This window comes from Hemitrygon akajei, chromosome 11 (assembly GCF_048418815.1).
Source record: "Hemitrygon akajei chromosome 11, sHemAka1.3, whole genome shotgun sequence".
NCBI classification, from domain to species: domain Eukaryota; kingdom Metazoa; phylum Chordata; class Chondrichthyes; order Myliobatiformes; family Dasyatidae; genus Hemitrygon; species Hemitrygon akajei.
The window spans coordinates 162063582-162091390 of record NC_133134.1 but is presented as its reverse complement, the minus strand read 5'-3'; the positions used below and the strand labels follow the sequence as shown (position 1 = coordinate 162091390).

At 42.3% G+C, this 27809-nt stretch overlaps 1 protein-coding gene across 1 annotated transcript in view; it reads left to right on the top strand.

Moving 5' to 3' along the window:
• The window catches only part of gss (glutathione synthetase), a 114259-nt gene that overhangs the window by 55810 nt on the left and 30640 nt on the right, over window positions 1–27809 (top strand). Inside the window, exons 5-9 of the mRNA XM_073062113.1 lie at window positions 241–380; window positions 14787–14903; window positions 15820–15900; window positions 17504–17581; window positions 26923–26992. Coding sequence (XP_072918214.1) covers window positions 241–380; window positions 14787–14903; window positions 15820–15900; window positions 17504–17581; window positions 26923–26992 — 486 coding nt within the window. The remainder of the gene's footprint in view (window positions 1–240; window positions 381–14786; window positions 14904–15819; window positions 15901–17503; window positions 17582–26922; window positions 26993–27809) is intronic.

Below are 27809 nucleotides of genomic sequence, written 5' to 3'. Positions count from 1 at the left end.
CTTCGCTAGGCAGTGTCTCCCTGTTATTCCAGAAACCTTCTTGGTGGCCTTGCACGATGATGAGCTATTGCGTCTGCGCACTTCTCCCAATCAAATCTCTCACCGAAAGAAACTCCTGGCTTTTTAAATCTTCTCAGCAGCCTTGTGTGATGACGAGCTATTACGCCTGCACGTTTCTTCCAATCGGATCTTACTGTTGTATAAGCTGTGGTCTCACCTTTTTGTTATTCTCTTGTTCAGCCAATTACCTTGGGCATAAACAGATCAGACTACATGTTTGACAAACAACGTGGTCAAGCTGTCACCCTGAAGCAGATTGAGATTAACACCATTGCTGCCAGCTTTGCAGGGCTGGCTGACAGGATTCCTGAGGTGCATCGGTAAGATTCCACTTGAGTGATCTTCTGACCATTCCTTTTTCTTTATTAGTTTAATTAATACTGATTAATTCCCAGTTTACTACTTCTAGAATTGAGTAAGGCTTCTGTCAGTCAGCGTCAACCATGGATGTTGTGACCTTGCTGTCTAGATACGCAAGCCTAGGCAGTACAATATGGAGAGCATGCTGTTGCCAGTGTAGCAAGCTCCCCATCTCCACACAGCAGATGAACCCACAGGAACGACAGAGACTGATACAGTTTAGCACTAGCAGCGATGCAGGAGTTGCCAGTCAGCATTGAACTCAATGTAGGACTGCCTTAGGGACTGCAGCTCTGGATTTTTCCCATGGGGTTTAGTCCCAAAGGCTTCTGCATGTGAGGGTATAGCTACAAGGCAACGGAGGTTTGAGATAAGAGTTTTCTTTCTCCTAGATGAGCTACCAACTACAGCTGACGAGCCCCATCTGCCCAAAGCGACCGGTTTTAAGGTTCCAGTAACCATCTTCGCCCTTTCTCTGGTCAGTAGAAATGGTTCCACTAGGCTTAGTCGCTAAGCCACACGTGAAGGCCAGGAGCTAGACTTGGTTGTCAGAGGCCGTTTGAGGTGCACATCATTGGGAGCATTTAATAGGTGGTGGGAGCTTGTCCCCATTACCACCCCGGCTATGACAACCTTAAGGAACCACTCCTAGAGGTAAAGATTAGTACATTGTCCCATGGGTGTAGTACTATCGAGTGGTCCCCTAGTACAATAAGATGAACTGTTGACCACACAATCCACCTTGTCAAGACCTTATATCTGTTATCTGCTGGCACTGCAACACTTTATTCTGAACTTGTTATTGTTTTACCTAGTCCTTTTGCAATGTACTGCTGCTGTATAACAACAAATATCACAACATACACCAATTATATTAAATCTGATTCTGGTTCAGATTCTACCTCAGTACATTGAAGGGATAAAATAACCTGTGTGAATGGCATGCAAAACAAAAACACCTTCAACCACCCAATCTATCTCATTCCTATGTATGCCTCCTGTTGCCTTCTGAGATGCTGCCTGCAACAGTGGTGTCATTGGTGAATTTATAGATGGTGTTTGAGCTGTACCTAACCATGCAATCATGAGTGTAGAGAGAGTAGATCAGTGTGTTAAGCACTCATACTCAAGGTGCAGCTCTGTTGATTTCTAGCCAATCAGATTTCTAAACAGAATATGAACATTCATCATTATTATGTGCCTTGCTGTATGATGTGGGCAACCATAATCTAACGACCATGATTGTTCATGGCAAATTTTTCTACAGAAATGGATTGCCAGCACCGCCTTCTGGGCAGTGTTTTTACAAGATGGATGACCCCCCCCCCCCAACCATTATTAATAGACTGTCTAGCCACCAGTGGTCACATAAGCAGGGCTTGTGATGTGCACCAGCTGCTCATACAACCATCCAGCGTCTGCTCCCGTGGTTTCAGATGACCCTGTCTGGTGGGTGGGAGGTCTACACAGGTGCTACACTTTGCCCAAGGGTGACCTGTAGGCCACAGGTGGGAAGGGGCACCTTACATGTCCTTCAGTAGAGAAGTTCTCCTCCCTGCCTCCCACTGTGAACACTACCTCACTATTTTACTCTCTTTTCACACTATTTATTTATTTTTATTTCTCTCTTATTATAACTTATAGTGTTCATTTATTTATTAGTAATCCCCTGGCTTAAGACCATGTTTTATTTTATTAATACAGTAATGCTGTTAGGCATTTATTTTTTGCAGATTTTCTCAAAATGCATTAAGTGTTCCTTTAATTACATTATAGAGTTGTGTATTTCATCTTTGCTGTTTAAAATAAAAATACAGTTGATTAAGTTAGGCTTGCGGAATTAGCCAATAGGATTTGTCTTTTTAACACTTCTTTTGGAAGAGAGCACAGGAAAAGAATGGGGGAGCCATTTTCCAGAGGGAGTGCGGGATCGAAAGAGGGGAGAGAAGGAAAACGGAAATGGATGACGAGCATTGCAGAGAACATGCTGAAACGCTCTGAGGACCCTTTTGAAAGGACAGATAGCGATGTCAGAAAATCCTCATGCAGGCAGTGGTCTCATGGAGAATGTGCATATAACTTTTAGCTAGTTAACACGCAACCTTGGCAAAAGTTTGACACCTTATCCTTTGACATTGCATGGAATTTTTTTTTATGTTTTGCCTGGACTGTTTCAGTACCATGAGTAAATGAAGTGAAGCAAACTGGATTGATTATGCCACAATGAGCTCCAATGATTAGTATGCACTACAGACTAATATGCATGTAATGGGTCCTTTTCCTTTGTTTATAATTTAAAATATTTTGTCAATACAATTTCAATCAAGTTTATACTAGTGTGAGTTAAATTTTTGCTTCATGGAGAACGGTAAATTTGAATGGGTGTGTCAATATTCATACAAGTAATGGCCTTAGTTTTCCCTTGGAGGGAACATTCAAACTTTTGTTTGTGTTTATCCTCGACGTGTTTATTTATTGGAAGTGGCCATTTCATGGTTAATCCCCTTGCATTGTGAGTTATGTTGCTGTTCGCTTGTATTCACAGTCATAGCTAACTCATTACAAGCCTGCAGTGAGGGGGTTCCACTTTTGGGGGCATCATCTGCGATGGATGCTTATATGATCTAAAGCTGTACTATGGCTGTATAATGATTGGATAGCCTGTTTATTTGTATTTAAGCCAGTATTACACCAGTGTTATTTTTTTTTGTGTTTTTAAAGTGCGTCATAACTAAGATGCTGTGAAATGGATGCCGCAGAGTTGAAGATTTGGTGTGATAGAAAGAGATTATCCACTCAATGCTTGTGTACTGAGCAATGATTCTGTTGATGCTGAAAATGATACTTCAGTTAAGGCCTTGAATCTTATGAAAGTTCTGGTAAAAGTTACATGGATTGATCAGTGTTTGAATGAATCAGTTGGCAAATATTTTGTGCTGGTCCAGATCTCCAGTGATGTGACTGAACTCACTCTGCCTGATAGACAATAGACAATAGGTGCAGAAGTAGACCATTCGGCCCTTCGAGCCTGCACTGCCATTCTGAGATCATGGCTGATCATCTACTATCAATACCCGGTTCCTGCCTTGTCCCCATATCCCTTGATTCCCCTATCCATAAGATACCTATCTAGCTCCTTCTTGAAAGCATCCAGAGAATTGGCCTCCACTGCCTTCCGAGACAGTGCATTCAACACCCCCACAACTCTCTGGGAGAAGAAGTTTTTCCTTAACTCTGTCCTAAATGACCTACCCCTTATTCTCAAACCATGCCCTCTGGTACTGGACTTTCCCAGCATCTGGAACATATTTCCTGCCTCTATCTTGTCCAATCCTTTAATAATCTTATATGTTGCAATCAGATCCCCTCTCAATCTCCTTAATTCCAGAGTGTACAAGCCCAGTCTCTCTAACCTCTCTGCGTAAGACAGTCCGGACATCCCAGGAATTAACCTCGTGAATCTACGCTGCACTTCCTCTACAGCCAGGATGTCCTTCCTTAACCCTGGAGACCAAAACTGTACACAATACTCCAGGTGTGGTCTCACCAGGGCCCTGTACAAATGCAAAAGGATTTCCTTGCTCTTGTACTCAATTCCCTTTGTAACAAAGGCCAACATTCCATTAGCCTTCTTCACTGCCTGCTGCACTTGCTCATTCACCTTCAGTGACTGATGAACAAGGACTCCTAGATCTCTTTGTATTTCTCCCTTACCTAACTCTACACCATTCAGATAATAATCTGCCTTCCTGTTCTTATTCCCAAAGTGGATAACCTCCCGCTTATTCACATTAAACGTCATCTGCCAAGTATCTGCCCACTCACCCAGCCTATCCAAGTCACCCTGAATTCTCCTAACATCCTCATCACATGTCACACTTCCACCCAGCTTAGTATCATCAGCAAACTTGCTGATGTTATTCTCAATGCCTTCATCTAAATTGTTGATGTAAATTGTAAACAGCTGTGGTCCCAATACCGAGCCCTGTGGCACCCCACTAGTCACCACCTGCCATTCTGAGAAACACCCATTCACCGTTACCTTTTGCTTTCTATCTGCCAACCAGTTTTCTATCCATGTCAATATCTTCCCCCTAATGCCATGAGCTCTGATTTTACCCACCAATCTCCTATGTGGGACCTTATCAAATGCCTTCTGAAAATCGAGGTACACTACATCCACTGGATCTCCCTTGTCTAACTTCCTGGTTACATCCTCGAAAAACTCCAATAGATTAGTCAAGCATGATTTGCCCTTGTTAAATCCATGCTGGCTCGGCCCAATCCTATCACTGCTATCTAGATATGCCACTATTTCATCTTTAATAATGGACTGTAGCATCTTCCCCACTACTGATGTTAGGCTGACAGGATGATAGTTCTCTGTGATGGGAATACCTGGAGAGGCAGGGCCATGGCCAGTTCATATATTTAGAAGTGCACAGAATACATTTCCAGATGCTGCTGAGGGTGAAGATATTCAGTTCAAGTTGCTCTCTTTTCTGAGGAATGAAGGGAAACCTCTGGCTGATGTTAAAACTTATTAAGTCCTTAAGCTGTTGATCTAAAATCTGAGCTGGTGTCTGCTATCACATCACGTCGATAAATGCCGAAGTGTACCCACTGAGGTCTGTGTTATTGTAAGCTGAGAACGTTCTCTAGAGTAAAGCCCACACCCGGTGGAGAAGAAGAACATGAGGCTTGGACTGAGCAGGTGTCACATTTACTAGGCGAATAGCAATGCACAGACAATATAAAGAAGCAAAGACTGTTAGAGAGTTTAAGGGGTCCTGACGCTGATATAGTGAGGTTGCTGAAGGCAGAAAATCTTTTAGTCACATCAGCTAACTGTATGCAGGGTCTGGAAAATGCTTTTGGCACTACTGAAAGTTCAACTGATCTCATTGCGAAGTTCAGACGCATATTCCAAGAGAGAAACTCTCTGCCTGCATTTTCAGATTCAATAAACTGCTGCATTGCTTGTGCTGCAAAGAGAGCTTTGAGGTAAATCAGTTAGGAGTGGAGCAAGTTGTGAAGGGTGCACTATCACAAGATATGATTGTTCTGTGTATTGGAATGACCCACAAGATTCATGATCCTCCATCTTTTACTGAGTTACTCAGAAGATAGAGAGGAGGAAAATATGATTGAAGATCAAAATGTTTCCAAAAGCTGAATAATGTCTTCCATTGCAGTGTTGGTTGCTAAGGTCACCCGTTGCCACATAAGTAGAGCTTTTGTTAAATGAGGAGAAAATCATTTGAACTGAGATGACTCAGTTGATATCTGCTAATGTTGCAACTAAGTAAGAAAATAAGAAATAGGAGCAGGAGTAGGCCATCTGGCACATCGAGCGTGCTCCACCGTTCAATAAGATCATGGTTGATCTGACCATGGATTCATCTCTGTCGATCTGCCTCTCTACCAGAGGCCTTTAGGTTCAGACCCAGAGAATAATTGTCAAACACAGTTTACTTAAAAGTACATACTGTTTATTAGCAAGCTTGAGTTCTCAGTTGGCAAAACAGAGCCCCTGCTCACAGAGCATGGGAAAATCTGCAGCCAAGTGAGCCCAGAATACAGGTAGTCACCGAGTTATGAACGTCCGACTTACGGACAACTCGTACTTACGAACCAAGGGAGGAGAACGCTGTCTGCCATTTTAAGTCGTTGCCGTTGACACTGTGTTGAGTGTTTAACTTTGTATTTGGCTTAAATTTTTCTTAGTAAGGTTCACCCTGACCCCGCCCCCCCCTCCCCCCCGTTCCTGTCGGATGGTGGCGCAGTGAGATCAGTGCCGGGCTCGAGAACGGAGGTTCAATCCAGTGACAGACCACTCCCGTGCCAGGTTGTTGTTGATCCAGTGACTCCCGTACCATCCGTGCCGGGTTGATGTTGAGCTCGCGTTCAACCTCGTAAAAAAAACACTGCCACGTCCAATTTAAATTCCCACGCGGAATATCGTGGAGGATCAAATACCCAAACCCAGAGAAGCCCCCACTTGTCCCATTTAGCCTGTCTCAGTGCCATGGTCCTTAGGACCCGGTGGACCTCGGGACCCGCCGCCTGCAGTGTTTCTGTTCCATTGACAGGAAGCGATTGCGATTGAAAATAAAGTGGAAATAATAAAGCGTTTGGAAAGAGGTGAAACACCATTGGTCATTGGAAAAGCGTTAGGCTACTGTCGGTCAACGATCGGAACAATTTTAAAGGATAATGGATAAAGTGAGAATAATGGAGCATGTGAAACGCCTTGCCCTGATGAAAGCTACAATTATTACTAAGCAATGCAGTGGTTTAATTATTGGAATACATACATTTCTTAAGTGTTTTATATGCATAGAAAGGTAAGATATATACTATATACTAAGACAAAAGTTTGACGAACTGACGCTGAATAATACCGGATGTACTTGTTCCGACTTACGTACAAATCCGACTTAAAGACGGACTCAGGAACGGAACTCGTACATAACCCGGGGATTGCCTGTACTGCGTGGAGCTGTTGATACATATTGTTATCACGTATTTTGATAAGAGTAGACCGAGAAGCCTTCTCATGGAACAAACACTGCTTTGTTAATACATTATTCTTACAGCACGACTTCTTAAGCTGCCAATAAGTCAGTTAGGTTTTAGTCCTTTTAATTCTGCATATAATTCCTCATTTCCACCTACCTGCCTTTCCCCATAACCCTTAATTCTTCTACCATGCAAAAATCTATCCAACCTTGCCTTAGATATATTTACTGAGGTAGCCTCTCCACTGCTTCATTGGGTAGAGAGTTCCACAGATTCAACACTCTTTGGGAAAAGCAGCTCCTTCTCATCTCCATCCTAAATTTATTCCCCTAGTTTTTGTCTCATCTACCAGTGGAAACAACTTTCCTGCCTCTATCTTATCTATCCCTTTCATAATTTTATATGTTTCTCATTCTTCTGAATTCCGATGAGTACAGTCCCAGGTGGCTCTATCACTCCTCGTGCCCTAACCCCCTCACCTCTGGAATCAACCTGGTGAACCTCCTCTGCACCACCTCCAAAGCCAGTATATCCTTCCGCAAGTAAGGGGGTCAGTACCTGCACGCAGTACTCCAGGTGCAGCCTCACCAGTACCCTTTATAGTTGCAGCATAACCTCCCTGCTCTTAAACTCAGTCCCTCTAGCAATGAAAACCAGCATTCCATTTGACTTCTTGATAGCCTGCTGCACCTGCAAACCAACTTTTTGCGATTTGTGCACAAGCACTCCCAAGTCCTTCTGCACAGCAGCATGCTGCAATCTTTTACCATTTAAATAATAATCTGATCTTCCATTTTTCCTTCCAAAGTGGATGACCTCACATTTGCCAACATTGTACTCCATCTGTCAGACCCTTGCCCACTCATTTAACCTATCTACATCTCTCTGCAGACTCTCTGTATACTCTGCCCATTTGTTTATCCACTCAATTTAGTGTCATCAGCAAACTTGGATACACTGCACTCTGACCCCTCTTCCAGATCGTTAATGTATATTGTGAACAGTCGCGGGCCCAGCACCGACCCCTGTAGCACACAGCTCACCACTGATTGCCAACCAGACAAACACCCAAGTATCCCAACTCTCTACTTTCTATTAGTTAACCAATCCTCTATCCATGCTAATACATCCTTATGCAACTCTATACATCCTTATCTTATGGATAAGTCTTTTACGTAGCACCTTATTGAACACCTTCTGGAAATCCAGGTAAATAATGTTCCTCTGTTCCCCTCTATCCACTGTGCTTATTATATCCTCAAGGAACTCCAGTAAGTTTGTCAAACAGGACCTAGCTTTGCTGAATCCATGCTGTGGCTGCCTGATGGATCCATTTCTTTCCAGATGCCTCACTATTTCTTCTTTAATGATAGCTTCAAGCATTTTCCCAACTACAGATGTTAACCTAACTGGCCTATAGTTACCTGCTTTTTGCACTATTGAACTATGCTATGCCATTTATGCTAGAGCCATACATGACACAAATTCTTAAGTTACTTTCCTCTACAGATCCTGAGATGTGATGGTTGCTACAATGGTTATGTGTGTCCCTTCAGACTTCTGTACCTCATTCTTGACGGTAACAATGAGAAAAGGGCATGCCCTGGGTGATAAGGGTCCTTAATAATGGACGTCACCTTTCTGAGGCACCACTCCTTGAAGATGTCTTGGTTACTATGAAGACCATTACCCAAGTTGGAGCTAACTAATTTTACAACTTTCTATCTTGTACAGTAACCCTCCTGTACCAGACAGTCAGACAGCCTGTCAGAATGCTCTCCATGGTACATATGTAAAAGTTTTCAAGTGTTTTTGGTGGCAAACCAAATCTCTTCAAACTCCTAATGAAATATGGCCGTTGTTTTCTTTGTAGCTGCATCGATATGTTGGGACCAGGTTAGGTCCTCAGAGATCTTGACAGCCAGGCACTTGAAATTGCTCACTCTCTCCACTTCTGATTTGTCTTTGAGGATTGGTTTGTGTTCCCTTGTCTGCTCTTCCTGAAGTCCGCAAACAGCTCTTTCGTCTTACTGACATTGAGTGAAATGTGTGGCATACTCACTCTGAACCAGCTTCACTCAGAGTACAGTCGGCCCTCCTTATCCGCAGGTTCCGCGTGCACGGATTCAACCAACCGCGGATTGGGAAAATGCTGTAAGTTCTCTCTCCAGCACTTATTGTTTGAGCACGTTCAGACTTTTTTCTTGTCATTATTCCCTAAACAATGCAGTATAACAACTATTTACATAGCATTTACATTGTATTAGCTATTACAGTATAAGTATTCTGGAGATGATTTATAGTATACAGGAGGATGTGTGTAGGTTACCACGGATCGAGATCGAAAAAAACCGCAAGTTCTCTTACTAAGTAATTCAGAACAGGTACATCCAGTATTATTTAGCGTCAGTTAGTCAAACGTTTGTCTTAGTATATAGTATATATTTTACCTTTCTATGCATATAAAACACTTAAGAAACATATGTATTTCAATAATTAAACCACTGCGTTGCTTAGTAATAATTGTAGCTTTCATCGGGGCAAGGCCTTTCTCACTTTATCCTTTAAAATTGTCCCAATCATTGACCGACTGTAGCCTAACGCTTTTCCAATGACTGATGGCATTTCACCTCTTTCCGATCGCTTTACAGACAGACGGACATACTTTATTGATCCCGAGGGAAATTGGGTTTCGTTACAGTTGCACCAACCAAGAATAGAGTAGAAATATAGCAAAATAAAAACCAGAAATAATTAAATAATAATAAGTAAATTATGCCAAGTGGAAATAAGTCCAGGACCAGCCTATTGGCTCAGAGTGTCTGACACTCCGAGGGAGGAGTTGTAAAGTTTGATGGCCACAGGCAGGAATTACTTCCAATTTATTTTCATTCGTGATCGTGATTATTTTCATGAACAGAAACACTGCGGATTCAGAGCTCTGCCGGGTCCTAAAGTCCACTACACTGAGACAGGTTGAACAAGGTCCGGGACTCTGCTGGGTCCTAAAGTCCACCGCACTGAAACAGGTTAAATAAGGGACTTGAGCATCCGTGTTTTTTGGTATCCGTGGGGGGTCCCGGAACCAATCCCCTGCGGATAAGGAGGGCTGACTATAGTTAGAGTGACTGAAACACTCAAATTTGCAGGAGTGCCCATCACTTCACCCCTGAGAATTCTCCTGTCGATTAGGAAGAAGAGTCATGCTTACCTGCATTAATGCTGGTAAGACCTGAACTGCAGACATCTTTGGCTTTCTGTTCTAACAGGATAGCATTGATTGTCAGGAACACTTCAAGGAGAGATGTCACCCTCAGACGTGGCAGGCAGGTTACACATCTCCTTCCTGTGGCAGGAGTTTCTAGTTTTACGGTGAAGAAAATGAAGAGAAAGTCTTCTGTTTTGGTAAGATTGATATGGAAGTCATTCAACTTCGACTCATCAATACCAGAGAAATGGAAAAAGTGAGTAACTGATAAGATGTTGGATCGCAAGGTCATTTTTTCTACTGACAATTGTGATGTTGGTTGTTCCAAGAGTACTCACCACACTATCAGAGTGAAAGAGGACACATCTTTCCAAGAGGGGTCTTGCCAGTTGCACCAGCAGATGGTTGAAGATGTTTGACAGCATTTGCTGAAACTTAATGAAACTGGAACTATCATTGAGTCAAGAAGTTCCTACATGTCACCCACAGTGGTTGTGAGGGAAAAGAATGGGAAAATATGAATGTGCATTGATTATAGAACACTGAACAGATGTACAATCCCAGACCAATATAGAGTTACATGGATTGAGGATGCTCTGGCCTGCTTAAGTGGAAGCAAGTGGTTCAATGTTTTGAATCTAAGAAGTGGGTATTATCAAATACCAGTGAGTGAATCTGATAAAGAGAGGACAGCATCCATATGTCCTCTTTGATTTTTTTTTTCAGTTTTGAAAGGATGCCTCCAGGCATATCAGGAGCGCTTGCAACTTTACAGCTTGTCATGGAGCAGACTGTTGAAGACATGAACCTGCTTGAAGTACTTGTGTACTTAGATGATCTCATAGTGTTTGGGTCAATACTGGAGAAGCACGAGTCAAGATTACTGAAGTTGTTAGACTGCCTTAAAGCTGAAGATTTAAAACTGTCACTGGACCATGCCAGTTCTGTAAAGTGTTAGTCAACTATGTAGGACACATAGTCTGTGAGAATGGAATGGCTACAGATCCTTCTAAGATAGAAGCAGTAACCACATGGCCAAGACCCAGAACTGTGAGTGCTCTGTGTTCATTCTTGGATTCTGTGGGTACTACAGAAGATTTGTAAAGAACTACTCCAGAATGAGTCACCCTTTGAAACAACTCCTGTATGGTTATCTCCCCTCAGAGAAGAAAGGGAGAAGAAGCCAAGCCTTATCTTAAACCTTCAGAGCCTTTCGGGGAAAGATGGGATGCAAAGTGTGAAGAAGCATTTCAGATACTTAAAGAGTTGCTGACGAAAGCACCTTTGCTTGCCTTTGCAAACCCCCAGTTGACTGGATGAGACAACTCAAAGTAAATATGAAAAGACTCAAACTGATGAAATAGTGACTGGGAATGAACAATTAAAGGATGAAGCTTAGATAAGATCGCAGAGAGTCAGCAAACTTCCAGATAGGCTGGCATATGTCACATCTGGAAATCGGAGTGCTGTGTCAATCCCAATGGTAAGATATATTACATCCATTTACAAATGGATTGGAGGTCCTGTAATCATTTAATTCATTTGAAGGTTGTAAGCCTTATGCCAGAACTTAAATGTGAACATAACTGTTATTGTTACTGAGTATAAATGTTGTGTTGTTAATAGTGAGTTTGATAAGTGTCGCAAGTTTATAAAAGTCATGAGGACATCCCTATTTTGGTGTGGGAAGAATGTAATACCCCAGTTAAAGATCATGTTTTATTTTATTAATACAGTTATGCTGTTAGGTAATTATTTTTTGCAGATTTTCTCAGAAAGCAATAGTGTTTCTTTAATTACGTTATAGAGTCAAGGATTTTATTTTTGCTGTTTAAAATAAAAATTCAGTTGGTTAAGTTAGGCTTGTGGAATTAGTCAGTGGGATTTGTCTTTTTAACATTTCTTTTGTGAGAGAGAATGGGAAAGAATGGGGGAGCCATTTTCCAGAGGGAGTGTGGAATCAAGAGAGGGTAGAAAAGGAAAATGAAAACGGATAATGAGCATCACAGAAGGACATGCTGAAACGCTCACGGAACCCATTTGGAAGGACAGATGCTGATGTTGGAAAGTTCTCATTCAGATTATGGTTTCACAGATAACGTGCATATAACTTTTAGTTGGCTGGATGACCTTGGCGAAAGTTCGACACCTTTTCCTTTGCTGTTGCGTGGATATTTACTTATGTTTTGCTTAGACTGTGTTTTTTTTATCAGTGCAAAACCAGGAGTAAATGAAATGAAGCAAACTGGATTGATTACACCACAATGAGCTCCAACAGTATAGACTAATATATATGTAATGGATCCTTATCCTTTATTTTGTTTGTTATAGTTTAAAATATTTTGTCAATATAATTTTGATCCAAGTTTATACTGGTGTGAGTTAAATTATTGTTTCCTGGCAAATGGTAAATTTGCATAGGTGTTTGTCAGTACTCATACAGCTAATTGCTTTAGTTTTCCCTTAGAAGGAAACATAGAAAACCTACAGCACAATACAAGCCCTTTGGCCCAAAAAGCTGTGCCGAACATGTCCTTACCTTAGAAATGATCTAAGGTTACCCATAGCCCTCTATTTTTCTGAGCTCCATTCAAACTATTATGTTTGTGTTGATTTACTAGAAATGGCTTTTTCATTGTTATTCCCATGCATGGTAGAGTTATGTTGCTGTAGTTTGTATTCACAGTAATAGCTAACTCACTACGAGCCTACAGTGAGAGGATTACATAGTTATTAAGATACAGCGCAGAATAGACTCTTCTGGCCCTTTGAGCTGGGCCGCCCAGCAATCCCCCAATTTAACCCTAGCCTAATGATGGGACAATTTACAAGACCAATTACCCTACCACCTGGTAAGTCTTTAGAACGGAGGAGGAAACTAGAGCAGCCGGAGGAACCCATGCAGTCACGGGGAGAGCATGCAAACTCTTTACAGACACCAGCGGGAATTGAACCTAGTGCTAACCACTGCTGCTGCAAAACAACAAATTTCAAGATGTGTCAGTGATAATTAACCTGAACCTGATTACCTTAGTACATATAACAATAATGAGCCAGTTTACTAATCCTGGTCTCCAGTTTGTTCGTGCAGAGCTTGACTGTGACTGAATGGGTTTCCTCTGGGTGCTCGGGTTGCCTTCTGTGTCCCAGAGCTGTACAGGTTGGTAGTTGAATTGGCCATTGTAAAGTGGCTCTGATATGCAAGTGAGTGGTTGAATCGGGGAGGGGTGGGGGCAGGCTGATGGGAACGTGTGGAGGATAAAATGGAATTAGTGTAGGATTGCTCTGGATGGTACTCAATAGTTAGTGTAGACATGGTAAAGCTGTATGACTTTGCTATTGGGTTGACTTTGACAGATTTGTGTAAGTGAACTCCCAAACATTTGCTTCTCTATACAACAATACTGTTCATTGACTAATTAATTAACTGCTATGGAGACACCAATGCTCAAGAATGGACTAGCCTGCGAAAAATGGTGGATACACCCCAGTCCATCACAGGGAAAGCTGTCCTCACCATTGAGCACATCTGCGAGGAGTGCAGCCACATGAAAGCAGAATGAGGAATTTCTTTAGCCAGAGGGTGGTGAATCTGTGGAATTCATTGCCACATACACCTGTGGAGGCCAAGTTATTTGGGTATATTTAAAGTGAAGGTTCATAGGCTCTTGATTAGCAGGGGCATCAAAAGTTATAGACTGAAGGTAGGAAAATGGAATTGAGAGGGATAATAAATCAGGAATGATTGAATTGAGAAGCAGACTTGATGGGCCAAATGCCCTAATTCTGCTCCTATGTTCTATGGTCTTATTCATATGCCAATCTAAGAGTCTGCATTGTATTTGCTCCCACTACTAACCCTGGCGGTGCATTCTAGGCACCCAGCACTCGGTAAAAACCTTGCTCTGCACATCATCTTTGTACTTTCCCCCTCTCACCTCAAATGCATGACCTATAATATTAGGCATTTTGACTCTGCAAGGAAAATACTGGCTTTCTACAGCTCACATAATCTTATAAACCTCTATCAGATCTCCACTAAACCTCCGCTGCTTCAGAGAAAACATCTTGAAATTCATCAAGGACCACCCACCATCCAGGCCGTGCTCCCTTCTGGCAACTACCATCAGGAAGGAGGTACACGAGCCACCCCATCAGCCACACTGAACTGTTCACTGAACTCAACCTATCGACCAGGGGTTCCCAACCTGGTCCACAGCATAAAAAACTTTGGGAACTCCTGCTGTAGACTCACTTTCAAGAATAGAGATGGGGAGGAATTTCTTTAGCCGGAGAGTGGTGAATCTGTGGAATTCGTTGCCACAGGCAGCTGTGGAGGCCCAGTCTTTACGAATATATAAGACAGAGATTAGTGGATTCTTGATTGGTTATTCATTTTGTACCTCCTTTTGTATTTGCATAATCTATCTTACATATTTTTGTTTCTTTGTTAGTCTTTGATGGCAATTTTTCATTGATTCTGTTATATTTCTTTGTTCTATTGTGAATACCTGCAAGAAGACAAATCTTGAAGTTCTATATGGTGACATTCAGGTATTTTGATAATAAATGACTTTGAACTTTAAACATTTTTAAAGAGTTATTAAATGTATTTATCTTGCTGTGATTCTTGTAGGCATGTAATGAATGTCTGGGGAAAACCGCAAGAGGCAGCAAAGATCCAGAGTAACAAAGCAGCAAAAGGAATTTGCAAAGGAATCGCAAAAGCCTGGCAGTTGTATGGATCATCGGAGTAAGTACTATACAACAGTAAACTGAAAGCAAAAAGGTGTGCAGACTCCATCGAGCAGTGAAAAGCAGGCAGCATTCCACGTCAAAAACCCTTCATTAGAGGTGGGATTGAGGGAGAGGATCCTGTTTGGATTAGAGAGTATGTGCTGTAAGGAGAGTTTAGACAAACTGGGGTTGTTTTCTCTGAAGCAACAGAGGCTTAGTGGAGACCTGATAAAGGGTTATAAGATTATGTGAGAGTAGACGGCCAGTATTTTTCTCCCAGTGATGAAGTGCCTAGTATTATAGGGCATGCATTTTGAGGTGAGAGAGGGAAAGATGTGCAGGGCGAGGTTTCTACAGAGTGCCAGGTGCCTAGAATGCACTGACAGTGTTGGTTGTGGAAACAAATACAATGGAGGTGTTTAAGAGACTCTTAGATACACATATGAATAAGTCCATAAGACAGAGTAGCAGAATTAGGCCATTTGGCCCATCAATTCTGCTTCACCATTCAATCATTGCTGATTTATTATCCCTCTCAACTCCATCCCCCTGCCTGCTCTATACAGTCTTTGATACCCTGACCAATCAAAAACCTGTCAACCACCTCTTTTAATATCCCCATTGAATTGGCCTCCAGGCCTGTCTGGCAAACAATTCCACGATTCACCACCCTCTGGCTAAAGAAATTCCTCCTTGTCTCTGTTCTAAAGAATGTGCAGAGAATGGAGGGAAATGGATATTGTGTAGCATAATTGATTATTTATTAGTTTACATAATTCAGCACAACATCGTGGGCTAGAGGGTCTGTTCCTGTGTTGTGCTAAACCAGGCTGGCATTGCTCTATCGTCTGTCCCTTCAGTCTAAGCACCTGTGGATTGGCTGGTACCTGTTGTACGATTCTAATCTGCAGTATTTTCTGTTTTGCTTTCAGGGCAGTGGTTCTTTTCCTGGTTGAGAAAGTCTCGAGGAATATCTTTGATCAGCGCTGCTTAGAAATGGAGCTTTGGAAAAAGTATGTATCCAGATGACATAAGAGCAGAATTAAGCCATTCAGCCCATCGAATCTCCCTGCCATTTTATCATGGCTGTTCATTATCCCTCTCAACCTCATTGTCTGCCTTCTCCCTGTAACCTTTGAAGCACTTACTAATCAAGAACCTATTAGCCTCACCTTTAAATATACGCACTGACTTGGCCTCAATAACAGACAATGGCAATGAATTTCACAGATTCACCACTCTGGCTAAAGAAGCTTCTTTTCATCTCTGTTCTAAAGAGACATCCTTCTATTCTGAGGCTGTTCACTCTGGCCCTAGATTCTCCCACCACTGGAATCACTGTCTGCATGTCCACGTCCACATTATATGGTCTTCCAGTATTTGGTAGGTTTCGATGAGACCTTCTTTCTCCCACCACCCCCCCCCCCCCCCCCCATCCTTCTAAACTCCGGTGAATACAGGCCCAGAGCCATCAAATGTTCCTTGCGTGTTAACCCTTCAGTCATTCCTAATCCAATTAGAAATTCCATGTGACAATTCATCTAAGCAGCCTGCAAATGTCATCGTGCTTCTGGCACCATCATAATGTGCCCACACAATTTATTCACTGCAACCCATACATTTTGGAACGTCAGAGGAGCCCACATGGCCATAAGGGGAACGTACAAACTCCTTACAGCGACAGGATTGAATGCAGGTTGCTGGTGCTATAACAGCGTTACACTGACTATTACATGCCTCCCCTTACGCTAACGCAGTAACGGGGTGTGTTCCATCCTACCAGTGTACTGTACACATCACTGCACGCTACTGAATGCGTATTAATTCTGAGAGAGTCCCTAGCTTTCTCATTACACTAATGGGTTGACAAAGTGATAGGTATGGAAAATTGTACAGTACTGTGCAAAAGTCTCAGGCACATATATATATATATAGCTAGGGTGCCTAAGACTTTTGCACAGTACTGTATTTGTCAACATGGAGTGGAAAGCGAGTTTTTAAACCTAGCGGGAACAAAGGTTGATGGGAATGGCAAATGTGAAGCGGTGTGGGAAGGGTGGGGGACAGGTGCCAGAGAAGGAATGCCATGGGCAGGGGGTGGCGCAGGTGCTGACACACCCAGCCCTGATACACTAGGCAAGGTCATTTGATTCCATACAATTGGTTTATTGATCATTACAGTATATCTCTTTGGTGTACTTCCCACTCCCTTCCCTCTCCCTTTTCCCAACCAAGATTCACTCTCCCTGCCCCTTTCCCACTCTGTCCACAATAGAGACCCATATCAGAATCAGATTTATCACCACTCACATATGTCATGAAATTTGACTTTTTTTGCAAAAGCAGTAATATGGTATAATAAATAAAATTGCTACAGTATTGTACTGTGCAAAAATCTTGGACACCCCGACTGCATATATGTGCAGAATACTTTTGCATAATACTGTACTTCAGAAATAAACGTATTGCATAAGAATTAAATGCAAATTCAATTCTTTAATTTCTCACGTCTTAATGGTTGAACTTTCTATAGCTCAGTATTTAGTGAGCTTGCCTGTTGTACTCAATTTGCTTTCTATCGAGCAATTAATTATTTTATTTTATTTTTTGGGACAGAAATATTCGTGTAATACGGAGGCAATTGATAGAAATATATGAGAGAGGGTGTTTGGATGAAGAGAAAAGACTTCACATGTGAGTTTTCTTTTTCCTTTTGCCGATTGTGACACGAGTTGACGTCAGTTGCCTAAACAAATTAAGCTAAATAATTAGCTTGAATTTTAAATCTATTCAAGTCAAGTTTATTATCACAATCTACAGGTACAATGGAAAAATCTGCTGCAGTATCATCACAGGCAAGTAGATCAAACAATGCACTTGAATATACACCCAGTGGCCTCTTTATTAGATACACCTGCTTGTTAAAGCAAATCTATTTATTTATTTATTGAGATGCAGTGCGGAATAGGCCCGAGTCCTAACGCCCAGCAATCCCCTGATTTAATCTTAACCTGATCATGGGACAATTTACAATAACCAGTTAACCTACCAACCAGTACGTCTTTGGACTATGGGAGGAAACCGGAGCACCCGGAAGCAACCCATGTGGTCACGGGGAGAATGCACAAACTCCTTACAGCCAGTGGCGGAAATTGAACACAAGTTGCTAGTATATTAAAGTGTTCTGCTAACCACTACGCCATTGTGCTGCCCCATATTATCTAATCAGCAACACACACCAAATGCTGGAGGAACTCAGCAGCCCAGGCAGCATCTTCCTATCTTCAGCAGGACTGGAGAAAAAAAGCTGAGGAGTAGATTTGAAAGGTGTGGGGAAGGGGAGAGAGAAACACAAGATGATAGGTGAAACTTGGAGAGGTAGGGATGAAGCAAAGAGCTAGGAAGTTGCTGCCTGGCCTGCTGAGTTCTTGCAGCATTTTGTGTGTGTGTTGCTCAGATTTCCAGCATCTGCAGATTCTATCTTGTTTGTGATCAATAGTATATGTCACCATAGAATCCTTTTTTATCTTTGTCTTGTTTTAATATGCCAAATGGATCCATTCCCCTACTGTACTCTTCAAAGACATCTCTTCAACGGCCTTGTATAATTTATGTTTGTCTTGTGCCATGTGCCTGCGATATTGCTGCAGTTAATTTCTTCATTGCACCTGTACATACATGAACTTGTGTAGGTGACAATAAACTTGACTTGTTTTTAAAGAAACAAGTTCTCTATTTGGAGCAACACACACAAAATGCTGAAGGAACTCAGCAGGTCAGGCAGCAAACTGTATATGGGAATGAATAAACAGTCAATGTTTTAGGCTGAGACCCTTCTTCTAGACTGAGAAGGAAGGGGGTAAGTGCCAGGAATTTGGATCCTATAATATTTCACATTACGTGTGTTGGTTCCATCTACAAATTGCAGTACAGTTACTTGTCAAGGCTACCCTGACCACAATGAGGGCAGCAGACTCATAGGAACACCTTTTCAAGTTTCCCATCTCAGGTTGGACATCGTCTTGAGTTGGAAATGTGTTGTCCCTCATGGTCACTGGGTCTAAATTCCTACCCTACAAGCCTGTGAGAGTACTTCCCTAGGATGTCTGCAGCTTACCACCACTTTCTTGAGAGCATTCAGGAATAGGCAAATCAAGGTTGAGAAATGTAGGTGACAGTGACTAGAAAATTCTAAATTGCTGGAGGCACTCAGTAGGTCCATAAAATCATAGGTCAGGCATCAACTATGTAAAGAAAGATAATCATTTTGGGTTGAAGATCCTGCATCCAAACTGAAAAAGAGAAAAAAACAAATTCAATGCAGATTTATTATCAATGTAAATATATGTCACCATATACAACCAGAGATTCATTTTCTAGCAGGTATACTCAATAAATCCATAATAGAATAATAACCATAATAGAATCAATGAAAGACTGCACCAGTGGACGTTCAACCAGTGTGGAGAAGACAACAAACTGCAAATACAAAAGGAAAGAAAGAAAGAAAATAAATAAGCAATAAATATCAAGAACGTGAGATGAAGAGTCCTTGAAAGTGAGTCCATTGGTTGAGGGAGTATTTCAATGATGGAAGTTGGATTCAGATTCAGATTTACTTATCACGTGCACACATGTTAACAATTACATACATGTATATTTTCATATGTGTATATTGTTACATACCCCGTAACTGGGTGTCTTACCAGCAAAGATAGAAGTATCCGTTGGAGTCTGGTACTATTATCAAAACAGTGTTTATTAGTAAAATATACAAATCAATATCAACAATGCAAATATACAGATAATACACATTAACAATACTAAACCTAAAAGTGTGGGTATAATAATAATCAATAATAAACAAGCTCTATCAAAGTCTAGGGGATAATAAATTGTCATATGTGAATATAAAATTCAGTTCAGTTCATACAGGCTGAGGTAGTTGTTCGTGATGTGTTGTAATTGTTGGAGAGAGAGAGAGAGAGAGAGCGAGCGAGCAAACAGTGACAGCCAGTCAAACCTTCCTTTACATTCTTGATCCGTCAATGTGTTGTTGTGGCCATTCAGGTATGACCCCCCTGTCCTTTTGCTAGACCGTTCTTCTATGGTGGACTCATCACCCAGGCAAGGGTGGACACACACACAAGCCCCCACCGGCCTCGCTATAAACACTGTGAGTTAAAATTGACCGATCCTTCGTTCGGTCTCTGATGTCCCACACTTTTCTCGTGGGTTCCAACACTTAAACAGTGCTCACTAGTGTGTCTCTTGGTGCGTCTCTTGGTGTGTCTGAGGGGTGTCTCCCCAGACCTCACTTTTATCCCTACTCATGGGGTCTCAGATGTCAATCAGTTTGAATGGCTTAGCCCATCAAACCAGCCCACTCCGGCTGTCCACTGAGGAATTTTAATGAACAGAATAGTACCAAGTAAACAGCCCTCTCCGGAGCCGTAAGTCTTACAGGAGTCATAATATGGTCTCTCTCCCCCGGTGTTGTCTCGCCCTTGTCTTGTTACGTATTCAGGCAACAATAAATATATGAGTTAGGCAAGGGTTTTTATAACAAATAATACATTATTAAACACTGAAAACAAATCCCCCAAAAGTAAACAAATCACTAACGTAACCGGAAATCAGCTGCTGTGCGGCAGCTTAAACAGTTCTTAAAGCGATGCAGCTCAAACAGTTCTTAAAGCGATGTTGCAAAAAACAGTTCTTTAAAGTGGTATTGCCAAAAGTTCAAAATGCTCAGTCCATTTAAAAGGAGAGACTTTTTAAGACGATTTAAATTCTCTTTCACGTCGTTTTTCTTCAGTCCCTGAAGTCGAACTTTTCCCACGAAGAATTTTATGAAACAAAACGGCTTAAAGGCACTGACCTTTTCTTCCACACTGTCCTAATCTTTTCTGGTATTTCCCAGAGATTAACATGAGAACAGTCAACGAAATCCTTCCGAAATGAGGATCAAACAAAGTCGAACCCGTTTCACCATTGAAATCGACTCTCCTCGATCTTTAACTCCCGAACTCCGATCTTCACTCTCCACTAATGCTCAACTAGCAGTATTTGTAAAGAAACTGCTGGCAATGACCTTTTAAACTTTAGGCATTAGATAAAACTTCATCTTTCAACTAAACTGCGTCATCACATTAAATCATGCAGTGGCATGAAGTCAACATGGCAAAACCAGCCACGAACTGCCCCTCCTCACAGGGAGGGGTCCTCCTCTTATACCCTGTGTAAAAAAAACCTGTCACATGATCTCTACTGGCGGGAAAATGACGTCACTCCACCATCACAAGACATTACCTCAAGTCCAGTATAGCTTCAACCCCAGTCACGTGACAAGGGTACCACTGTCACGTGTCACGGGTACGTAACAGTCTGAAGCAAATGTTCCAGTCCCAGTATGTTTTGTTCCATCTCTTTCTCTCTCATTAGCAGCCTGGCAACAGTAACGGTTTGTAATTCTCCCAGGGGAGGGGGATATGGACAACCCTGCACCCTTCTGCCCATCAGAGCTGTTCATCCTTCGTAACAATATATAGCACAGTGAGGTCTAACATTTGAGTTAATAACCAGCACACCCAAGGATGTGCTGAGAGCAGCCCAAATACTGGAAATGACATTGAACAATCTTGAAGTATCGCCACACTTTCCAGCACCAACATAGCACGTGCACAATGTCCAACTCAATAAAGTTGTGCTGTTATGATAACATACAGTGGGGTCTTATGGGACCTGGCCAGCAGGCCAAGTTCAACAAATTAAAGATACAAAAGAAGAGAGTAGCAAGCAAAAATGGCCAGTTCTGCAACAAACTAAGTGCAAGTTATCTGAAGTTGGAGAACTCAGCTGTGAGACATGCTGGCTACAGTGCGCCCAGATGAAATATGAGGTGGCATTCTTCAAGTTTACTGTGAACCTAGTTTTGATGGTGATCAGGCAGGAGGTCCTGCAGTCTTGGGTGCCAGACCACCAGGTTCAAGAACTGTTATTACCTAGAACCATCAGTCCCCTGACCCAGCGTGGATAAATTCACTCACCTCAACACTGAACTGATTCTACAACCTATTGTCTCACTTTCAAGGACTCTACACTTATGTTCTCAGTATTATTAACTTATGTATTTGCACATTGGTTGTCTGTCAGTCTTTAAATGTAGATTTTCATTATATGTAGATTCTATTGTATTTATTTGTTCTTCTGTGAATGCCTGCAAGAAAACAAATCTCAAGGTGACATACTGCATGTACTTTAGTAATAAATTTACTTTGAACTTCCAATTCAACTGGCCTTTCCAGTTGTTGTCACCATTGGCTGGGTGGTGCCATAACAACAACTTCTTACTCAAAGTCAGCAAGACTAAGGAGCTGATTATTGACTTCAGGAGAAGGAAACCAGAGTTCCATGAGCCAGTCCTCAGAGATGGAGAGTTTTAGCAACTTTAAATCCCTTGGTGTTATTATTTCGGAAGACCTGTCCTGGGTCCGATACATAAGCGCAAGAAGACCATAAGAAATAGGAGTAGAATTGGGCCATTCAGCCCATTGAGTCAGCTCTGCCAAAGCACAGAAGTGCCTCTACTTCCTTAGGAGTCTGCAGAGTTTCGGCATGACATCTAAAATTTGGACAAACTTCTATAGATGTGTAGATAGATATTTTATTCGTCCCAAAGGAAATTACAGTGTCACAGGAGCATTACAAGTGCACAGATATTAGGAGAGAAGTAAGAAAGAATTGGAAAAAAATGTTACCTTAAACAGTCTAAGAGGAGGGGATCATTATTTTCCCGGCTATAGGTTGACTCATCGTAAAGCTTCAGTATAATGACCGGGGCTAAGAATGACCTCATGTTATGCTCTTAGGAGCAGTGCAACTGTCTTAGTCTATTACAAAAAAAGTGCTCCTCTGTTCAGCCAAGGAGGCACGCAAGGGTGAGTAGCCTTGTCCAGAATTGCCAGGATTTTCCGTAGGGTCATTTGTTCTACCACAACCTCCAGTGTGTCCACTTTGACCCCTATAACAGAGCCAGCCTTTCTAATCAGTTTATTGAGTTTGTTGGCATCACTGGTGTTGATGCCATTGCCCTAGCACACCACTAGGTGTATAGAAGATTTTACTGATAACAGCAGACGATAGAACATGTGAAGGAGAAGCCTCATACTCCAAAGGACCTCAGTTTCATCAGGAAGTAGAGGCAGCTCCGGCCTTTCTAGTACACAGCCTCTGTGTTGGTGTTCCACTCAAGACTGCCATCCAGGTGCACCCCAGCTACCTGTAGGTCTTCACCCTATCCACATCCTCACCATCAATAGTATCTGGGAGCAGTGCAGGCTTCGTCTTTTTAAAGTCCATCAGCATCTCCTTTGTCTTACTGATGCTGAGCTGCAGATGATTCAGCTTGCATCATTTGACCATGACCTTCACCAGGACCCTCCCTTTATATCCTCCATCCTCCCTTTATACACTTAACTATTGCTGTATCATCAGAGAATTTCTGCAGATGACATGATTCAGTGTTGTATCTAAAGTCTGAGATATACAGGGTAAACAGAAATAGAGCCAATACAGTCCCCTGTGGGGCCTCAATGCTGCTTATAGCCATGTCCGACACACAGCTCTGAAGCTGCACACACTGTGCTCTGCCAGTCAGGTAGTCCATTATCCAGGATACAATGGAAGTGCCAATCTACATTGAATGGAGCTTTTCCCCCAGCAGTGAGGGCTCACTGCTATTGAAGGCACTTGAGAAATCAAAAAAAGCATGATCCTCACAGTGCTGTCCTGCTTATCCAAATAGGAGTAGGCTCTGTTCAGCAGGTAGATGACAGCATTGTCGACTCTAATGTGCTCCTGGTAAGCAAAGTGCAGGGATCAAGGGCTGATCTGACCAGGGGTCAGAGGTGAGCCAGGACCAGCCTCTCTAGAGTCTTCATGATGTGTGAGGTCAGGGCCACTGGACAGTAGTCATTCAAGTCTTTCAGTTGCCCTTCTTGGGTACTGGGACCACACATAATGTTTTCCACACAGTCAGGACCCTTTCCAGCCTGACTGCATCACAGCCAGGTATAGAAACACCAATGCTCTTGAATGGGAAATCCTACAAAAGTAGTGGATGCAGCCTAGTCCATCACAGGTTAAGCCCTTCCTACTATTGAGCACATCTGCACGAAACATTGTCGCTGGAAAGTAGCATACGATGTCAGGGACTTCCACCACTCAGAGCACGCGGGAAGAAGATACAGGAGCCTAAAGACTCTCACCATAGGTTCAGAACAGTTATTTCCCCTCAATCATCAGCCTCTTGAACCAATGGGGATAACAAATAGATGCACTTTCAAGGACTTTTCATCTCATGTTCTCCATATTTATTGCTTATTTATTATTATTTTTTGTATTTGCACAGTTTGTTCTGCATTAAGGTTGAATGGTCAAGTTGGGAGGTCTTTCAGTGATTCTGTTATGGTTATTATTTCTATAGATTTATTGAATATACCCATAAGAATATGAATCTCACGGTTGTAGCACTGGAGCTGTGCTTAGCTACACAGTCATATGTACAAAGCAAGAAGAACAGGGTGCAAAGCATACAGCCTTGTGGTGCACCTGTGCTGATGGAGATTGTGAGGGAGAAGTTGCCAACTCAAACTGACTGGGGTCTGCAAGTGAGGAAATTGAGGATCCAATTGCACAAGGGAGGTATTGAACCAAGTTCTTGAAGCTTACTGATTAGTTTTGAGGGGATGTTGGTATTGAATGCTGAGCTGTAGTCAAGGAGTAGCATCCTGATGTATGCATCTGATTGGAATAGATCCAACTCAGTTCTCAGGCAGGAGTTGATATGTTTCATCGCCACCCTCTCAAAACACTTCATCACTGTTAATGTATGTGCCACTGGACAATAGTCATTAAGGCAGGTTACCACATTCTTCTTTGGCATCAGTATAATTGAAGCCAGCTTGAAGCAGGTGGGTACCTCAGACTGCCAAAGCGAGAGATTAAAGATCTCAGTGAACATTCCAGCCAGTTGACCAGCACAGGTTTTTACTACTCAGCCCAGTATCCCATCTGGGACGGATACTCTTCATGGGTTCACGCTCTTGAAGAATGCTTGTAAATCGGCCTCAGGATCATTGGTGTCTGTGGGAGGTTGTGATGGCGCCTCCATGTTTCAACAGTCAAGGTGGGCATAGAAGGCATTGAGCTCGTGTCAAAGCGAAGCTTTGCTGTCATCTATATCGCTTGATTTTACTTTACATGACCTGATAGCATTCAAGTCCTGCCACAACTGTTAACCACCCTCATGTTCCATGGGTTCATTGTTCCTATTTCTCAGCAGCCAGCTATCTGCTGTGTGCTAGAAGCTTGTACTCCATAGACAGGGCTGTTTGTTTGCAAAGCTGTTCTTTTAACTTGCATTAGTAACTGAAGACTAGATGCTTGAATTAATTAACACAAGAAAGTCTGCAGATGCTGTAAGTCCAAAGCAACGCACACAAAATGCTGGGAGAAGTCAGCAGGTCAAACAGCGTCTATGAAAATGAATAAACAGACAACATTTTGGGCCAAGACCCTTTTACAGGACTGAAAAGGAAGGAGGAAAATGCCAGAATCAAAAGTTGGAGGGAGGGGGAGGAGGCTAGCTAGAAGGTGATAGGCGAAGCCAGGTGGATAGGAAAGGTAAAGAGCTGGAGAAGAAAGAATATAATAGGAGAAGAGAGTGGACTATAAGAGAAGGGGATGCAGGGGGAAGTGATAGGCAGGTGAGAAGAGGTAATGGGCCAGAGTGGGGAATAGAAGAAGAGGGGAGGGGAAAGGAATCTTTTTTTTACCAGAACAGGAAATTGATATTTGCCTCATTTTGGCACAAGAGCAGGCCACGGACCGACGCGTTAGAACAGGAATGGGAATCAGAATTAAAATGTTTGGCCACCAGGAACTTCTGGTTTTGGCGGATGGAGCAGAGATGCTCACAATCTGCTCTATTCACATAATTTCACGACTCCAGAATAATCCCGAACAGCCTGCAGCAGTCAGTTTTGCATTCTCCTGCTTCAGATAACTCCTCCTTGCTGTTTGTAGTGGGGCTAGCCATTTTTACTCGTCGTCATCGCTTACTTATCCCCTAAATTTCACAATATTAGGAACATGTCAGACAGCCGGTGCAGATCGCTCAGAGGGGAAATAAATCAGCCATGATCAAATGGCAGATAGACTTCAAAGTTAAAAGTAAGATGGTTATCAAAGTATGCATTTAGCATCATATCCTACCTTGAGATTGATTTTCTTCCAGGAATTCACAGTAAAGCAAAGAAATACAATAGAATAATGAAAAACTACACAGAAACATAGACTGTTAAATATCCAATGTGCAAAAGATAATCAGTGCAAATTTAAAACAGTAAGTAAATAAATAATACTGAAAACATGAATTGTAGAGTGCAAATACAAAAAAACGTAATAATAATAAATCAATAAGCAATAAATATCATGAGCATGAGTTGTACAGTCCTTGAAAGTGTTTTGGAATCAGTTCAGTGTTGTGATTTAAGTTATCCATGCTGGTTCAGACACCTGATGTTTGAACTATTCCTGAACCTTGTGGTGTGGGACGTCCATCCCGTTGACAACAGTGAGAAGAGTTCTTGGCCTGGATGGTGGGGTTTCTTGATGATGGATGAGCCAAATGGCCTAATTCTGCTTCTATGCCTTACAGACAGAAAGGAGCTTAACTGCCCATTTAATGAGTACATTGCTTCATCCTATCACTGAAGTCCTCTTTGTTCACCCACTCTCCCTTCCACCTTCACCACTACCTCAACAAAATCATTTTCATTTAATTCAGATTTTCTTTCTGTTGTGATGGAAGGTTTCTCTTTTCTGTGGCTGCTGTCTGACCTGCTGAGGTTTTCCAGCACTTTTGTTTTCATGTCTGATTTCCAGAGTCAGTCGTACAGTTGCTTTTCATTGACTTTAAAATTTGTTTGGGGAAGTTCTGTAACACTTGTCTCTGTTGTGTTGATGTTTAGAGATGGCTATGAAGTGGCAATAGCCTATTTTCGAACCGGATACAGTCCAGATGATTACCACAGTGAAGAGGTTGGTGTATTTTTTTTATTATTATACTTCCCAGTGATTTAAACACAACTGTCTCTTGTTAAAGGTCTGTAGTTTTTGTTGACTTAGAGTCAAAGAGCTCCACCACACAGAAACAGGCCATTTGGCCTATCTTGTCCCTGTCAAGCCGTTGTTCTGCCTAGACCCAGCAACCCACACATGGGGCTAGACATCCATACCCCTCCCATCCATGTACTTATCCAAACCCTCTTAAATTTGGCAATCCATCACCTCTGCCAGCAGCTCATTCCACACTCGCACCACCCTCTGAGTGAAGACATTCCCCCTCAGGTTCCCCTTGAATATTTTACCTTTCACCCTTAACCTATGACCTCTAGTTCTCATCTCACCCAGCCTCAGTGGAAAAAGCCTGCTTGCATTTACCCGATCCCTACCCTTCATAAATTTGTATACCTCTGTAAAATTTTATTTTATTTTTACTTAGCGATATGTTCCTGGCTCCACAACTCACCTATTTAATCCTAGCCTAATCGTGGCCAATTAACCTACATCTTTAGACTGTGGGAGGAAACCCCAGCACCCGGAGGAAGCCCACGCAGTCACAGGGAGAATGTATGAACATCTTACAGATGGCGCCAGAGTTCAGTCTAAACTGCGACGCTCTGAGTCAAGCTAACCACTACGCTACTATGGCGTCCTCATTCTCCTAATCCCAGGGAATAAGGTTCTAACCTCTGTCACATGAATATCAAAACATTTATAGAAATGTATGCTTTGCGTTAACAACCAACTTAGTCTGTGGATGTGCTGGGGGCAGCCCACAAGTGTTGCCATGCTT